General features: G+C 40.7%; 1 protein-coding gene across 4 annotated transcripts in view; it reads left to right on the forward strand.

Moving 5' to 3' along the window:
• LOC106948029 (protein FAM126B) overlaps positions 1 to 11,600 on the forward strand; it is a 45,543-nt gene extending 33,943 nt beyond the window's left edge. For 2 of the 4 annotated variants that reach the window (XM_015033461.1, XM_015033462.1), the window contains 6 exons: positions 1,917 to 2,012; positions 2,634 to 2,750; positions 4,425 to 4,512; positions 5,338 to 5,494; positions 6,162 to 6,353; positions 10,236 to 11,600. In XM_015033461.1, coding sequence (XP_014888947.1) covers positions 1,917 to 2,012; positions 2,634 to 2,750; positions 4,425 to 4,512; positions 5,338 to 5,494; positions 6,162 to 6,353; positions 10,236 to 10,894 — 1,309 coding nt within the window. In that variant the 3' untranslated portion in view covers positions 10,895 to 11,600. Of the gene's footprint in view, positions 1 to 1,916; positions 2,013 to 2,633; positions 2,751 to 4,424; positions 4,513 to 5,337; positions 5,495 to 5,666; positions 5,688 to 6,161; positions 6,354 to 10,235 lie in introns of all 4 variants that reach the window. The other 2 variants (XM_015033463.1, XM_015033464.1) reach the window with 2 other exon arrangements.
• The last annotated feature ends 4,736 nt before the right edge of the window (positions 11,601 to 16,336 follow it).

Raw genomic sequence — 16,336 nt, forward strand, 5'->3', positions numbered from 1 at the left:
TCTCCTGTAGTGGCAGCTCGACAGCCCTCAACTTAAAAGCTGCACCATATGAGTTTGAAAACATTTCTCCGTCGTGTCTGCTGCTAGCACGTGGTTGTTCTAAATGAAAATTAACGCGTTCTTCTTCGATTTACAATTTTGACTACTAATGATTCACTCCCTGCTAGAGAGCCCCCTGGTGGTTGAAGAAAAATACACAGAAAAGCCGCACCGGGCTACAATCCGCATGGTTCAAAGTTTAGGAAAAAAGTAGCAGCTTATAGTCCGGAAAATACGGTACCATGGGTGAAATTGAATAATTTCCACGGCACACCTGACGATCACTCACGGCACACTAGTGTGCCGCGGAACAGTGGTTGAAAAACACTGGTCTAGGTTATCTTATCTTCGCTCAGCTTAATTTACCTTACATTAGCTTAGGTTAGCTAATAAGAATATGTTTGCTTTGCATATTTTATGTACATGGCTTTAGCTTGTTTTTTAATATTGCTTTTCTTTGCTCAGTTTAGCTTATGTAGTTTAGGTAATCTTGGCTTAGTTTTACTTGTTTTATTTAGGCTTAGCTTTGTTTAGCATTGGCTAACCTATCCTATTATAACTTTTGATTTTTATTTTAGCTCCTTTGGTTTCATTTTGTTTACACTGTTTTCTTTGAACAGCTGACAAAGGTCGACTGTTCAGATGTTCAATGAAACATCTGAGAAATGAGTTTTAGCATTAGAGAGAAACTGACAATAACACGGTAGCTACAGACTCTGAACTGTTGGAGTGTTATTCTCTGGTTGTCTTAAACAAACATCAACAAACTGTATCCAGTTTCAGATGTGAATATCAGTAATTTTAAAATCTTTGCATACTTTATTTGATCAAATATTGCTCCATTTAAAAAAAAAAAAAAAAAACACCTTTTAAAGTGATCACATCATAAGTCTGTATTCTCATCTAGCCTCTTTTAGCCGCACTCAGTAAGTCTAAGAGCTTTTTTGGCCGTCACACACTTTCTGCTGCAGTGCATGAATGATGATCTCAATGAAATACACCAGTGATCCTGCCAAACAAAGGGTTCTCTGCTGCCCTCAATAGAGCAAATATGGGTCTGTGTTCACTTATGTTCTAAGTGGCACACATATGCAAAAATGACCATGTGACAGCAGTTCAAATAAGACTGGCTGGCCAGAGCGTTGTGACTGCAGTGACCATAGTGTGACGGACATAGTCAGTATATTTCATCTTGGCCTGACCTCTTGCCTAATTTAATTATCCATTTGTTTGGGTGGGTCTGAATTCATGTTTATGAGAAGAAGGTGCAGAGCTCTGTTCCTTCATTTAGTCTTAATGTCTTCCTGCATAGTTCTTGCTTATTTCTTTCTGTAAAAGACAATAATTAGAAATTTATGGTCTCACTTTGACTTCATGCGTTTCATTACTAGGTCTCAGTACCGTGGTTCTCACCTCATAACCCTTGAAAAGTATTTGCAGCCTCTGCAGATATTAAAGTAAAGTGGCAGCTTTCAAAGGAGCTTTACACACTTCTCAATCCTTTACAAATGTTGCGCAGATTTACCGTCGAGCTGTTTCATAAAGCAGCATCCTTGTTTGCACACATACTTGACCTTTACAATGCCACAGCACTCCTGCTGCATATTTTCCAATCACTATTACCAAACGTTGCAACAATTGACCTGCAGATGCAGCTTCTGTTTGAATTGTTTTTCTTTCTCATTGTAGTTTTAGGAACCATATTTCCAGAAATGATACTCTGGCTGATAATTAACAAACTACCAAAGTAGCAGTTTGTTTAGTGTACAATTTAATGGCTCATTAAGTTTATTGCTTCTCACTCTGCATACTAAAATAATTTTTTATGTCATATTAAAAAAAACATGTTTTTTTAGGCCTCTGGTTTTTTTTTGCAGGTTTGAGGTCTTGTGTTTCCTTATGCTCTGCTACAACTCTGCTGTGGTCTACATGCCCCTTTCCTCCTATCAGGCCGTCTGCAGGATGAGCTCACGGTGAGAAAACCATCTGGAAATCATGCTGCTCTTGTTAGTTCTGCACCCAGTTATGAACCATCTTCCTTCCTTTATCATTTTAATTACTTTTTTTACTTGAAGTTAGGATTCACTCTCCTCTTTTCCATTGAAGTAATTCACTTTCCTCTGTTTCTAACTGTGCTCACGGTTGGATAAAGTGCAACTTTATTCAAGCTGAGCTGATCAGCTGACTTTGCTGCCTTAAATAAAAACCAGACTCTTGAGAGTCATGTAGATCAATTTGAGGATATATAATATATGCACTGGATAATGTTTAGTGGTGTCACTGTATTCTTCCACTGCAGCGTCCGAACATTTCAGGCTATGAGTCCCAGCCCTCTGTGACTGAGCTCCGTTTAGACAGATGGCAAACTGTGACTGTGAAGACTTTGGAGAACAATGCTCTCAGTCTTTGACTTCTCACAGAGCAGACTCGGTAGCCAGCTTTCTCCAACCTCCGCACATAAAAACTGGTTAAAATATTTGCCGTTTCCGCACATGTCTCATCTTAGCTTCCTACAGCTGCTGGAGAAATTCAGAGAAATCTGGAAAAAACATCTCTATAGTTTATTCACCATCTGACACCAATTCCCTCCCCAGGGTGTGTGTATGTGGCTTCCCTCGACAACAACAAAAGCTCTGGAGAGAACCTTGCAACCGCGTCCTGCTGGACCCCGAGTTCATGGTGCAGATGCTCACTGCCGTTTACCACGCTATGTACGTATCTTTACAGTTTTTTTTTTTGCACACTTTTTAGTAAAAAATTGCAAGCAGTTGCATATGTTTGTGCATTAAATGACTGAACAGATCCTGTTTTGACAGCAACCTTATTGAAAATCAAGTTTTTTGAAAGTCAGTTTTTTTGTGCTTAGTGTTGTCCTGCTGTAGATTCCTGGCATTTTATATATCCGCTTCAGCAGCTTTTTCCCACATTTATTTATTTATTTTTATTTTTTTGTGGTGAGCAAGAAGAGTCCAGTGTTTTTCATTCATAAGCGAGCATAAAAGTGTGAATATTTCAAATTTGAAATTTCTTTCAAATTTTGATCGCACTTTCCAAAATCATTAACAAAATATGAATTTACATTCATTCTTAGCGACTTCCAGCCTTCTACTGCAAAACTGACTGAGAACAAGAGAAAGTTTTCCGAATACTTTAATTATTATTATACATTTATTAGTTTAAGGGATATAAAACAAACTACTTGTTTATTTTAACTGTTCTTTTTGTCTGTGAGACACCCCTCGTCGGTGCAGTCTTGATTTCATTTAGCTGTAAAAATCTCACTAGCTGTCTACGAAGAACAGACGCTTCCTGCTGTGAAACCGATTACAGTGGTCATAAATTCACAGAGCAGGTGAGCTTTTCCCCTCCGGCCACAGCTGTTCAAAAGCTGATTACAGCTCCTGGATGAGATGACGGGCAGTTCCTGGAAACGCAGCCCTTGTTATGATACAGGCCGGATCTTAGGGGAGCTGGGGGGGAACACTGTGAGGCTGCACACCAGGAATCAAAAGATCAAAGCCGTCAGGACCGCTGAAAGTAAAGCGAATAGCTTTTTATTCATATATGTGTGAATGAGTGCTTCTCCATGCTGCGGCTCACCTCTCTGTCATCCTGCACGGACGGCAGATAAACCTGAATCCATTGAATCCACACACACAGAGGGACCTTGTCACACAGCGAGGACGCTGTAGGATTTAGGTTAATATGTTTGCTAATGCGCTGCAACAGTAATGCCACATGAGGAGAACGAAAGATCTGCAGGGATATCGGATAACAAGCGTTTTAAAATAAAAGGAACAAGCATTTCTTTCATATCAGATTGAATTTGTATTCTGGCTCCTTTTCAGCTGTAACTACATCAGAGGGTCTGTTCCTACCTTCCCATTCATCCCAGTTTGTTTGATCTGCAGTGCAGAGCTCCTGAAGCCTTTATTCCCCGGATTGTGATTTGGATCAAAGAGTTCAGCCGCTGTTACCGTTTTGATTTATTTTTTTTCCTCCCCGTGTGGTTTGCATATGTTTTATAAAAATAATTACAAAACATTTTTTAGTTTGTTGTAGCTTTTTATTTGATTTCATTTAATAGTAAAATTATGATTTTCTCTGATTGAAAAGCTCTGACAGCTTTTCAATCGGGAAACAATCTCTTAAAGATTTTATTTAGCACAGCCGTGTTAACAGGAAAAACGTGACTTCCTGTGTTCTTCTAGTAATTTGGTTGCACCTCAGACTTTAACCGTGCTCACATGCTGAATCAGTAAATGACTAATAGTTCAGGGGATGTGAGACAGACATTAAAGCGAACATGTGAGAGCCTACTGTTTCCTCTAGCAGATTTGCAGCAAGATGCAGAACAAGTGTTTGTTGATGTTTGTAATGTGCAGATACAATGGAGAGTGGGAGATGGGGCGAGAAGCTCTGGAGGACATTGTCTACAGGGCCCAGCTGGAGCTTTATTCCCAGCCTCTGCTGGTGAGTCTGTTCAATAAACTTTATTCCCCCAAAAGACTTTAGAACACATTCAGTTCTGTCAAATCCATTCTGGTCCAGATTTAATCAAATCACTCCAATTTATTCCAGTTAATGTTATTGTCAGATTCAGATCCTGTTACAAACAGTCCAGGAACAATAGGTTCATAAAAGACACGGACACAAAAGTGCTTTTTATGGAAGGTCTAAAAAAACACAAAGTTAGTAGAGGCAATAGCTAAATCAATTAGTTTGTTTGGGAAAATTATGCAGGTAAACATTGTATCGCTGGATCAGGACTACTTTCTATAAAAAAAATAAAAATAAAAAAAAATACCTACAGAGGTAATGGCAGCAACGGCTTTATATTGGAAAGAGAAAGCTGAACATCACATTCTGTGGGGAAAAACATGGCAAAACCCGCCTCTAAGAAAGAGACGCAGCAAAAGGAAAATATTAAAGCACTGACCCAGAGGTACTGTCTATGGAATGAAGTGGTAAGAAAACACAAAGCTAAGTATAACTATAGCTTCGTCAGGAAAAACCCCCCCCCGGCTGAACACAGAAGCCCTGGACCAGATGTACTTTTGATTCAAAAAGAAAACAAAGACAGTACAGTTACGAGCAAATCTATAAATTAAAATAAACACCGAAACACTGGGATACGACAACTTTCTAAGAAAAAAAACCAAAAAAAAAAAAAACAGCTACTACATGAAAAACCACAAATTCAAAGTATTACTTGGACATTTCTTCTCAAAGCAGAATTTAAATTAGGGCCTTTATGTTCCACGTTTTGGTGATGCCAATTTCATCTGTCCACCTCAGCTGGGGAACGCCATGAAAAACTCTCTGCCAGAAAGCGCTCCTGAAGCGCCGCGGGGACGCAAGGTGCTTCAGGTGGAGGTGACCCCCACCATCAGCCGTATATCCATCTCGGCAATCACCACAGCTTCCATACGGCGCCACCGCTGGAAGAGAGAGGGTAAGACTAAAGCCTCGGGAGCTGGAGGGAATCCTAAACGCTGTGAAGCCGCGTAGCAGGAGAAACGTCAGCACTCAGCAGAGCAGACCTACAGTAGCTTTTAAAGGGAGCGCATTCAGTCACGATGAAGATGTGAGCTTACGGTATTTCACTCTTTTCTGATCTACGGAAGGCCGCACGAGGGATCTGTTTGGTGAGAAATGACTTCTCTGGTGGTTGTTCTCATCAGAGAGAGGAAAATCTGTTTACTTTGTAAACTGGCCACACCATTAGAACAATTGTAATGGTGTTCTGTGTAATTATTGTTGTAGTAGTGCTCATATAGTCTGTGTTGAAGTGCCTGTGCCACTCATTGCTCCCTATTGCTTTTTTCTGTTTTTTCTTTGCTTATTGTGTCTTGTCAGTCAAGAGCATTTTGTTCTTTATATCACCAGTAAAAAAAACAAAAACAAAAAAAAAAAAAAACATTTAGTGGATTTAAGACAAGTCAACAAAATGGTGCCTGTGTATCCAGGCCACTAGTGGGAGGTTAATTAATTGTTTACAAAAACAAACAAACAAAAAAAGAAAACCTTTACTTCATCTGTGCCCAGGATGGGGCCCGCCTGAGCTGAAGGTTGCTGCTAATAAAGACCCACATTTCCTCATCTGTGTTGTTGACTCCCAGATTGTTTTGACTACTCAAGCGATGCAGAGTTGAGCCTCACCATCAGTCCTCCTAGCCTCGTCCAGCTCCACCACCGCCACCTCCACGACCCTCCCAGGGAACCCGCAGCTAGAGAGGATAGGGGAGGGCGGCATCACAGCCACCACAGCAACAGCAGCAGCAGCAGCATCATTCCCCCCATCACACTCGAGGGTAGGGGACGGGGGCGGCCACTCTTAGGATAGAGGGTCTCTGGAAGAGGTGGCCCCTGTGATCTTCATCCTCCTCCTCCACCTCCTTCTCCTCTTCTACTACTATACTACTCCCCCTCCTCAGCTCGAGGCGGTTAACTCTGCCGCTCCTGTCGTTGCTGCCTCCTCACTTCCCCAGAGTAAACTAACTCATCCGACAGTCAGCAAACCTTCTACTACCAGACCATCGCTACGTCCTGCTGCATTTACCTGTGGAAGAGTTGCCTATTCTGGGGTTGAAGGAAGTGTTGCCGCTGGCCGTTCTGCATGGGCCCGTCATCGTGTCGCACTCTTGTCTTTTTCCTCATCATTCCTTCAACTTCAGAGCGCTCCCCTTGTCACTCACTGAGCCTGCAGCTTCCCCAGGGATCTCTGTGTTTGATAATTGGTCCTGTTAGTAAATGCTTTCTGCTGTTTTATGAGAAAACTGGAGGTGCTTTCAAATACTGGCACGCAGGCCTCGACATCTTGTCTGTACCGCAACCTTACTGCGACTGAAAACACCAAATGCATCGACGATTCAGGCCAGCATCAGCCATCTGCTGCCTCTGCTCCTCAGCTCAGTGAGTGGGAAAGAGCTCTGCATGCACACGCCTCAGCAAGCTTCAGTAATTTCAGCTAAAACATTAAACCATTGCATCTCTGACTTAGAAATAAAATGATCTTGTCTAATATTTGAAAAAAACAACAACAAAGACATACACTGACAGGACCGTACGGCAACATTTTGTCTCATCGTGTGCGTTTCCGTCTTCCTCCATGATCTTTCTAAAACCTTGAAGTCTGTGACCAAGGTTTAGATCATTTCCTTGCTCATGGTTGGTGTTTGTCTCAGCGCCATCTAGTGTTCTTCCAGTGATCTTTCACCGAACTCAGTGCAGCTGCGAAAAAAAATTGTCCTGTAAGGCATCTCATTGTTTGGGAATCTGATCAAACAATCTATATGAATCTGGTCACAGTCTGTGTGTAATCACTGGACATTTGCTTGCAAAAATAAAACACCCACCTAATTATGCACTCTTTACTTTGGGGCTGCAGTGCCTCTATGTGGGAATCGGTTCTCTATTTTGCACGTTTGCATTCACTTTGTTCCACATTTTGTCATTTGTATTTCGATCGTCAGTCCTACTTACAGAGAGAAATCTAGTTTCTGTCTGTAACGTATATTGTCTAAACTGTATATTTGGTTTGCTTTTTCTGTTGTCGAAACTCCTAAACTCAGATGAAGGTGGACTTTTTTCAATCAGATTTTCATTAAAATGATACAAAACATTCCTAGTTACAGTTTTCTGCGAAAGTATTTACACCCCTCAACCTTTTTCACATTTTGACTCATTATAAACGCAAACTTAAGTTTAGTATATTTCCATTTAATGTGCTAGACCAACACAAAGTAGGGTATAATTATAAAGCAAGTTGAAAAAGCTGGATTGTTTTCACACGTTTTTACTAAGAAAGTGTCACCCCCCTAATCAATATACAGTTAACTAATTGCCTTTAGATTTGACCTAATTAGTAAATATAGTGACAGAGTTTCAGTAAAATGTTTAAGATCACAGCATATGAATTTGTTAGAATGGACCAATTAAAGTCCAGACCCAAAAATCAAGATGAAACTTGACCATCGATGTTCATGGATGGTTGCCATTCAGTCTGAATGAGTGTGACCTGTCCTCGTTAAATATTTTTGTTTGTGAAATAATTAATATTAATTTACTTTAGGATACTCATTTTTTCTTCCTGAGTTGCTCCATCATATCAAATCTCAATAACTTGACCCCGAAAAGAGTCGAGTTTAATTAAATGTGAAAAAGTGCAAGGGGTATGGATTTTTTAGCAGTCTAATGTTGGTAATAAACTAAAAATCATTTGTCAGATTTTCCTTGAAAACATCCATGAAGAAATGTGCTCCTTATTTATAGTTAAAAAAAATAAATACCTTAGATTGAGAGTTGAACCATGAGACATAACCATCTTGATGTCTGCAGCAAACTGTTGTAAAAGGGTGAAAATAGTTGCACATTGTTTTTTTTCCTTCCAGTCCTGATGTGGTGTAGAACTCCAGAACCTTTTTCTCCGGGTTCTGGCCGGCCTGTGGCGGTTCCTCTGTTAGCATGGTGGGCCGTCAGCTTTGACCGGAGGCTTTTTGCGTTTGGCTCTTTTCGGCGTTCTCGACTGGCTCAGCTCGGTTGATGCTGCGCTGCGGAAGAAACGAGGGATGGAGCAGGAGAGCATGCGTCTTCTCCTCATGTTATGTGCATGCCGACCCAGACCTTTTTCTTCTCAGCTTTCCGTTTCTTTTTTGGCGCTGTCTGTGGGTCCCCTGTTGTCCAGTTGTGCTTGTCCCAGCGATGCATGACGGAAAGAGAGACAGCCAGTCTTTTCTGTTTGACCGGCTGCATCCTGCATAATGTATTGCTAATAATCTGCTTGGTTTTCTAACCCAGTTTATTTATTTGTTTTTGTTTTTTTTCCTTTTCAGCTTTCATTGAAGGGTCGTAAATGGATTATTCATGATTTGCTTTTTAAATGTTCTCATGTCGATAATTGCCTATGCACTATCAGTTTATTTGGTTAAAAGTCAAAACAAACTCATGATCTGAGTTCAGACATACTGTTGCAGTAAAGCAGTGTTACGCTAAAGTTTGCAAATTTTATAACTTCGGAGAGATGTAAAATGTGAAGAAAAAGATGCTTTGAAAAACTTTACCGGCTTTCATATTTCAAACTCAGAAGTTTTAACTCATGTAAAGTACTTTATACATTTAAGATGAGTAGTTAAGAGCAGGGGCATGTTTACTGCACTGTGACTTCTTCAAAAGAAAAAAAATTGTCAGTATTTTATAAACTGAGGAGGTCGTCTTATGTTTTTGTTTTATTAATGTTTTATCAAGCCTCTAGATATTCTGTGCCTCTTTCGTCATACTTTAGACCCCAGCTGTGCACATTGCCAGATTCAGTGTTGTTTTTTGTCAGACAAGACTTTTTTCCTTCTCAGTCTGAATAATTATAAGCACTTAAAAGGCCACTGGATTGAAGTAATGTGAATCTGAACATCCAGCTTTCGTCTTTAAAAACCAAAAGCACTTGAACTAGAAAAGTAAAACTAGTTTTACAGCAGTTGCCAACTCCACGTTGTTGCAAATTTCACAACAGATTTGGACCTTAGGTGTTGTCTGTTTTGTGCAGAAAAAAAAATTTGCTGAATTTTTCAATATTACAGATGATGAAGTTTGACAATGATTTGTAATTTTTTTCCCCCCAACTTCTTCAGTACACTTTGTTGTACTCTGTTCTGCCTTCCAGTTATATGTTGCAAGTATTACTCTCTCCTTCAGGCTGACCCCATATTCAACACCTCATTATTACAGAAGTTATTACTTCAGTCAGTAACTGTGTCCGCATCGAAGAGTGTTTGTTGTCAGCACAAATGCTAGAAATGAAAACAAAGATTTTAAGATTTTTGAGTTTCAGATGGTAAAACTTGGAATTTCGTGTTGCGCATTCAGTTGTCCATCTTAACTTTACTATTAAGATCACTAAATCTGCCCCTGCTCAAACTTTCAACATTTTTCCAAGATTCACTTTCTATAACATCGTTTGCGGTTCACCAGCCTGGATTAAGATTGTTCAAGCCAGCAAACCTTTCTTGTTTTAGCGTAAAATAAAGTGACGGTAGCAGTAGTTCAATGTTGTTAGTGCTCTGGACATCTTAAAAGTCTTCTACTTGATAAAAATAATGCAAAAAACATTAAAAAAAAAAAAAGATTCATAGCATTAAAGTTAAAGTTTCGTTGGACTTCTCTCACATTTCTCTTTTCTCTGCCTTGGCTGTCACCTTCAGATGCTGACGGCATGAGCGGCGGGGAGGATTCCTTCAACATCAACGATCCGGATGAAGGTTTCTCCTCTGGGGCTTCCAACAGCAGCCAACCCAGCGGCACCAAGAGCGGCGGTGTGGGGCTGAGGGGCGGCAGCTTGAACAGCAGCAGTAGCAGCATCAAGAAAGCCATCACGGCGCGCCTGTCCAGGGACAAGGAGAAGGAGAAGGAGAAGGAGCGAGAGAGGGAGAGGGAGGCAGAGAAACAGGCGGAACAGTGTGTGGATCAGCAGGCCACGGCGCCGAGGCCCCGCCAGAGGCAGCAGTCCCCCCCAGGCAGCATCAAGCTGGACGCCATCCACCTGAGCCCCATTAAGAAGCACCTGAGCTTCCCTGCAGGGCACCCGCTGGTGCGGACTGGCAGCACCTCCTCCAGCAAGTCCTTCGACTGCATGAACCTGAACTTGAACGGAGGCGAGAACGAGCGAGAGGAGGCGGCGGGCGGCTCCGACAAGGAAACGGGGCCCTTACTGGGGGGCTCCCACCGTCACTCCACTGTCAGCCTGCAGGAGGAGCACCTGAACCGACCGGAGGAGGCCCAGGCCCTCCTGTCCCCCGGAGCCCCTCTCACTAAGCAGTCGCGCTCTCCCAGCTTCAACATGCAGATCATATCACAGGTCTAATGTCAGCGCAGGGAACCACAGAAACACACACACACACACACAAATATTTATTCAGTTTCCAACACGACCACTCTACTATGGCAACCTGGTCAGTTTCTGTGTTTATGAGGTGGAATAAAAAGATCTCCAGATCTCTGGAGCTTTATCTCTACTCCTGCAGCATCTATTAAGGTTTGACCTGCAGTCACAGCTGGTTAGATTCTAAGAAAACACCAAACATGTTGACGACTTCCCCATCGCTGTAGCTACAGTCCCTCCAAACAAGCTGAGCATTCCACACACAAACTCTCCCAATAGGGAGGAAATGACAGGAGGAAGGATTTCCGATGTAAAGTCGCATAACATTTCAGATTATTTGATTTTCTGACTGAATCAGTCAAGCCAATCAGCAATAACATGTCGCTCATGTGGAGAAAACTGGGAATTATTCCCGTTTTTCGCCCCCCCCCCTTTCATTCCCGGGCTCTTGTGCAATCATTCTTGCTGATCTCAGTCATGAAAAGTTTGATGAATCTCGTTCTGTTTTTTTTTTTTATTCTTCTTTTTGTTTTAATCAGTTTAAACAAACTTTTGAGAGTGTTCTCAAACCAAACTGGAATGTGGTTTAAAAGTTTTGAATTGTCTCCAGTCTTTAACTGGACAAATCTGACGAAATCATTCCTGTGCAGCTACACAAGCAGAGACTTTAGTCTTGTGGCTTTGATTTTTTAAATCTGAAGCTGATTCTTGCAGGTTTGTGTGCGACACTAAAGGCAATGACTGTATCTTTGTCGTTGGTTTCATCTGAGTAGCTCCTGTTTCTCCGTGTTTGTTGAAAGTTGTGGCTTCCTGTGCTGGTTGTTTGCTGCCCTCTGGAGGCTCGTAGCAGTCAGTGTGTTTCATTGTCGTCGTCATCGTCTTGTTTTTGTTCTACCTCATTGTGTGCTGAAATACACACCTGCCAGTCAGATTTATTCACTGAAGCTGATCTGACCACAACGTTTTCCCATTTCAACTCTAGATGTAATCATGTGGATTTGTGACTGAATATCTCGTCTTTCTGTTCCAGTTCAGCTGCAGTACAGGCCACAGTTAGACTTCAGGTGTTTCCGTGGATTAAGCAGCTTAGTTTATTTGAATTGCTGTTTTCTTTTATGTAGTTGTTTTAAGTGCAATTGTTTGTTTTTTTTTCTGATCCTTGTGCATGGAGTTCTTCTCTGCTGTGAAATGCCTGCATCTGTGCACAGAGCTTTTCTAGCCTTGTGTAGTGCTTCCTGCCCAGGCGGAGGGATGTGTTGTTGTTTATTTTGTTTGTTTGTTTTTACCTGCCGTGCTTGTTTCTGCATGTGTAGTGCCCTGCAAAGCACAGCTGCTTCAGACGCACGAAGCAGCCCAGCGAGCCAAACCCGAATCTTGTCCTCGTCTTAGCCAGATGTGCCATTACGCATCCTCTCCTAAGGGATTTATATTGGTGTCGTTGCTGCCCAGGTGTCTTACTGAAAATGCCTGATTGTTCTTTTCTGTTTACTGGTCTTATTTTAAAGGGGAGGTTCAGAGACTTGGCTCGGTGTGCCCTTAGATGCAGCTTCACCTTTTGCTTGTTAGGTTTTTATTATTGTTATTATTATTATTTTAGGAGTTTGAGACGTTTTTTCTGTCTCGGCCAGTAACCTACAGGGCCTTGCAAAGGTATTTTTACCCCTTGAACCTTTTCATATTTCTTCACAAAGATCAGTGTCTTTTAATAAGATTTTACTCAATGAAATACTAAAGTAGTGTACAACTGTGATCTGGAAGGAAAATGTTGCAGCGTTTTAACAATCACATCCATATCTATATTGGATTAATACTCACTGTGTTGGTGCATCTAGAGAATGATAAGGAAGAGCATCTGTGAACATCACATTTTACACCTTGCCTCTGATTTTTATTTGATCTGGACTTTGACTAGGCTGCTCATCTTCACCCCAGTCTGTTTGTCTTTTCCAGCCTCTAGCAATTCTTCTTTTAGCAGTTTCTCTGTATTGAGCTGCTTTCATCTTATCAACTCTTTCCAGCTCCCCTCAGCGTGATTGGAACTGTATTTTGAGGGTGATGTGGGGTGTAAGTTTTATGTACAATTTTTCACGACACATAATGTTTTGCAAATCAGCGGAAAAACAAATCAGTTTTCATGTCATCTGAAAGCTGTTAGAAAGCTGCTAATATCACTTATGACTTTCTAGAGGTTGATTTCTGAAATCCAGGACTAATAGTGGCTGACAGATTCTCCCACCTGAGCTGTGGATCTCTGTAGCTTCTCCAAAGTTACAATGGCCCTCTTCACTGCCCTCTTCTCCTAAAATCCCTCTGTTTTCAACCTGAGATTAAACTACTCACAGTTTAACAGCTTTTCACTTGTAACTAAACTAGTTTTATTTTCCTTCCAGATCGCAGTTACGAGCTACTTTGAGTCAGTCTGTCACATAAAATGGTTTAAAATATGAAAAAGCTCGAGGAGTTTGAATGCTTCCGCGTGGAACTGTATTTCTGCTGTTAGCATATTGCGTAGATGGAAGCTGTCGCGCAGCTCGAGGACTGACTGGTTATTGTATATAAATCTCTCGCACCGACGCTCCTGGTGTGCTTGAAGCCCTCACAGCTGCTCGTCCGCGGTGTGCGTTTCCCCCATGGAGAGCCTCGGCTCTCCACCTGCGTGAGTAAGCCAAGCCGTCATCCCCGTGACGTGTGACCCGGGTTCCCATTCTCGCTGTATTTTCGCTGTGAGTCCAGTGGCACCTTTTTTTGCTGTGTTTAAACGCCGGTGATGTGTTTGCGTCTTTTAACGAGTGCCGAGGTTACCCGCAGTCATGCTGGGGCTGTGTGTGTTGACTTAGAGTAACCAATATCCCTCAGTGTGTGGTGTTATTTGCATGTGATCAGGGTGGGAAATGAACACCAGCGCGGGACTGTCAATAAGGCCCATAAGCTCCGATGAGGTCCAGGTGCATTTCCAATAAAACCTCTCTTTCTGTGTTGAATAAGTCTCACTAGTTTATTGGTCAGTCGCTGTTGCTGGATGAAAAGGTTCATTTTCCTTCCTGCATGTGGTAACTGTGGGCTTTGTGTTTATACAGTTTAATGCACTTTAACCCATCCACCTCTTTGAAGATAGTTATAGATGTGTAAAGTGTGCATACACTCAGTGCAGGGTCTTAGTCTCTTGAAAGTAGTACTTCTATGGGATTCCTCATCTATCACAAGGCTATTTTTGTTGAAGACTAAAGGGTACAGCTATTTATTATATTTTTTTGTTTCGAAACAAAAAAAAAAAAAAAAAAAAAAAAAAAAAAATCTCAAAAATGACAGTTGTGGGGTTTGGACGGTCTCAGGAGTTTCTAAGGTAAAAAAAAAAAAAAAAAAAAAAAGAAAGAAAAGCCACAATTATTTGAAAATAAAAATAAAAATAGCAGCACCAAAATTTCTGTTCTTGGCGTCAGAATTGATTCTATGCAACATTTCTCCCGCTTTTCCTTATTTTATTTTTTTAAGTTATATTTTTGTTGTACAGGATCTTGCTGATCTTGTACCTTGTGAGCAAAGAACCTCTCGAGGTCCATCCCAGCAGAGAGAAGGCCGCAGCCGGACGGTTTTGGGTTTGTTTGGCGCCTTCCTGTCAGCCTGCTGCTCTGTGGCTCGGGTCGGTGTGTAAAATGATTAGCGATGATGAATCGTGTCCAAATGCTTCCATGGAAGCTGCTGGATAACACTGTAGTAATTATGATGTACAAATGGAGAGAAAAAAAAAAGACTTATTTTAAAAATCTTGTAAATACAAAATGTATAAAGGTAAAAGCAAGATAAATATAAAAAAAAATAAGTCTGAGATGTAGACAGAGATTAATCTGTATATTGTTGAATAAATATTGTGCCGTAAACAAAATGTGTGTGCTTTTTGTGTGTCAGAAGGAAAACATTGTGTGTGGGTCCCAGGTTTTATCTCATGTAAAGTATATACTTATAAATTTAAGGTGAGTAGTTAAGAGCAGAGGCATGTTTACTGCAGTATCACTTCTTCAAAACATGCCCTCAACTAAAATCTCCGGTTTAGTTTCACTCTGTAAAGGAATTTTATTTAAATCGGCTTCTTCTCTGCTTGAAGAAAATACATTATCCTTTGCATTTATTGGCACCACTGGTGTAGATGTGTTAAAAGCTATAAAATATAGACACTGTCGAGAAATGTAGAGATCATCCCACTTCCCCATGCTGGAGATTTTAGTTTAATAGTGACAATAAATAAAGTTATCTTTGAAATTAATTACACAGTAATAAAAAATAATCGGGTTGTGTGTGTTATTTTGTCCTGCATACTTTGCTTTAATTCTTTTTTCTATCTGATCATAAAAAAAATCATAGTCGGAGACAGTTTCATGAAACAGGAAGTAAGCTTCCAGCAGGTTTCCTGAAGAAAGAGGAATTAAGCTAACAGCCTGCAAAAGTATAAGAATAGTTTAGACTAGTCCTTGTTTCAAAGCATAAAAGGTTTAAAGAATAAAATCTAAACATTTTGAGTAATTGGATAAAACCCAGAGTAAAANCATAACGGAGACATTTTGTCAAGAATAATGTCAAGCTGTTATTATGAAGACATTTCGAATAATGTCAACTTTGTATTAAAAGTGTCATTATTTACCGAATGACGCTTTATGACAACAGTCATAACTATTCATGAAGACTTATTGATGTTCATGACAGGTGTTATGTCATGTTTATGACAGTGTCATGACAGTCTTATTCAACCCCCTTCAAATAAAGTGTTACCAATATCTATAACTTTCTGGTAATATACAGTCTTGACAGACAGGTGTTGCGCTTCGGTCATGTTCACTTTCCAGTAGCTAAGGTTGGTCAGTGGTGTTGCTGTCTCCATTCTCCCCATCCTGTTTGTCTTCCCTGTCTTCAGGTATTCTAGGGACCTTTTCCGTGTGGAGCTTCCTTTGTTACATTCAGGTGGGTTGTTGTTTTTTTCTCTGTTGCCTCCAAACACATGGAAGGTATTTAATTGGTAGCTTTAAATAAATCTTTCACAGCGGCCATCGTGACTGAGCACTGTTAGTAAACACATGCTACTCATGACATTATTACAGGTTCTCTAGGGACAAATTAAATGAATGTAATTAGTGTGAATACCTATTATTTCTTGTCATTATGCCTGCTGTATGGAAGGTTAATATAGGGTAAAGATATGGAGAGCTAACATAGGCTTATAGTGGAGAAATGTCAATGCTATCTAAATGTAAATAAAAAAACAAACATTTTTTTAATGAATGAGAATAATTAAAACAGAGGCCCACACCCAGTGGTGAGAAATAAGTATGTATGCATTGGGTGGACAGTAAGACTCTCTATTTTTTGTGGGGGAGGGGTGACAGGGGGAATTCTGCAAAAAAATATTTGTGAGCCCTGAGTGATAAATTAACC

This window comes from Poecilia latipinna, unplaced genomic scaffold (assembly GCF_001443285.1).
Source record: "Poecilia latipinna isolate Pla-1442-1.1 unplaced genomic scaffold, P_latipinna-1.0 Scaffold269, whole genome shotgun sequence".
NCBI lineage: Eukaryota > Metazoa > Chordata > Actinopteri > Cyprinodontiformes > Poeciliidae > Poecilia > Poecilia latipinna.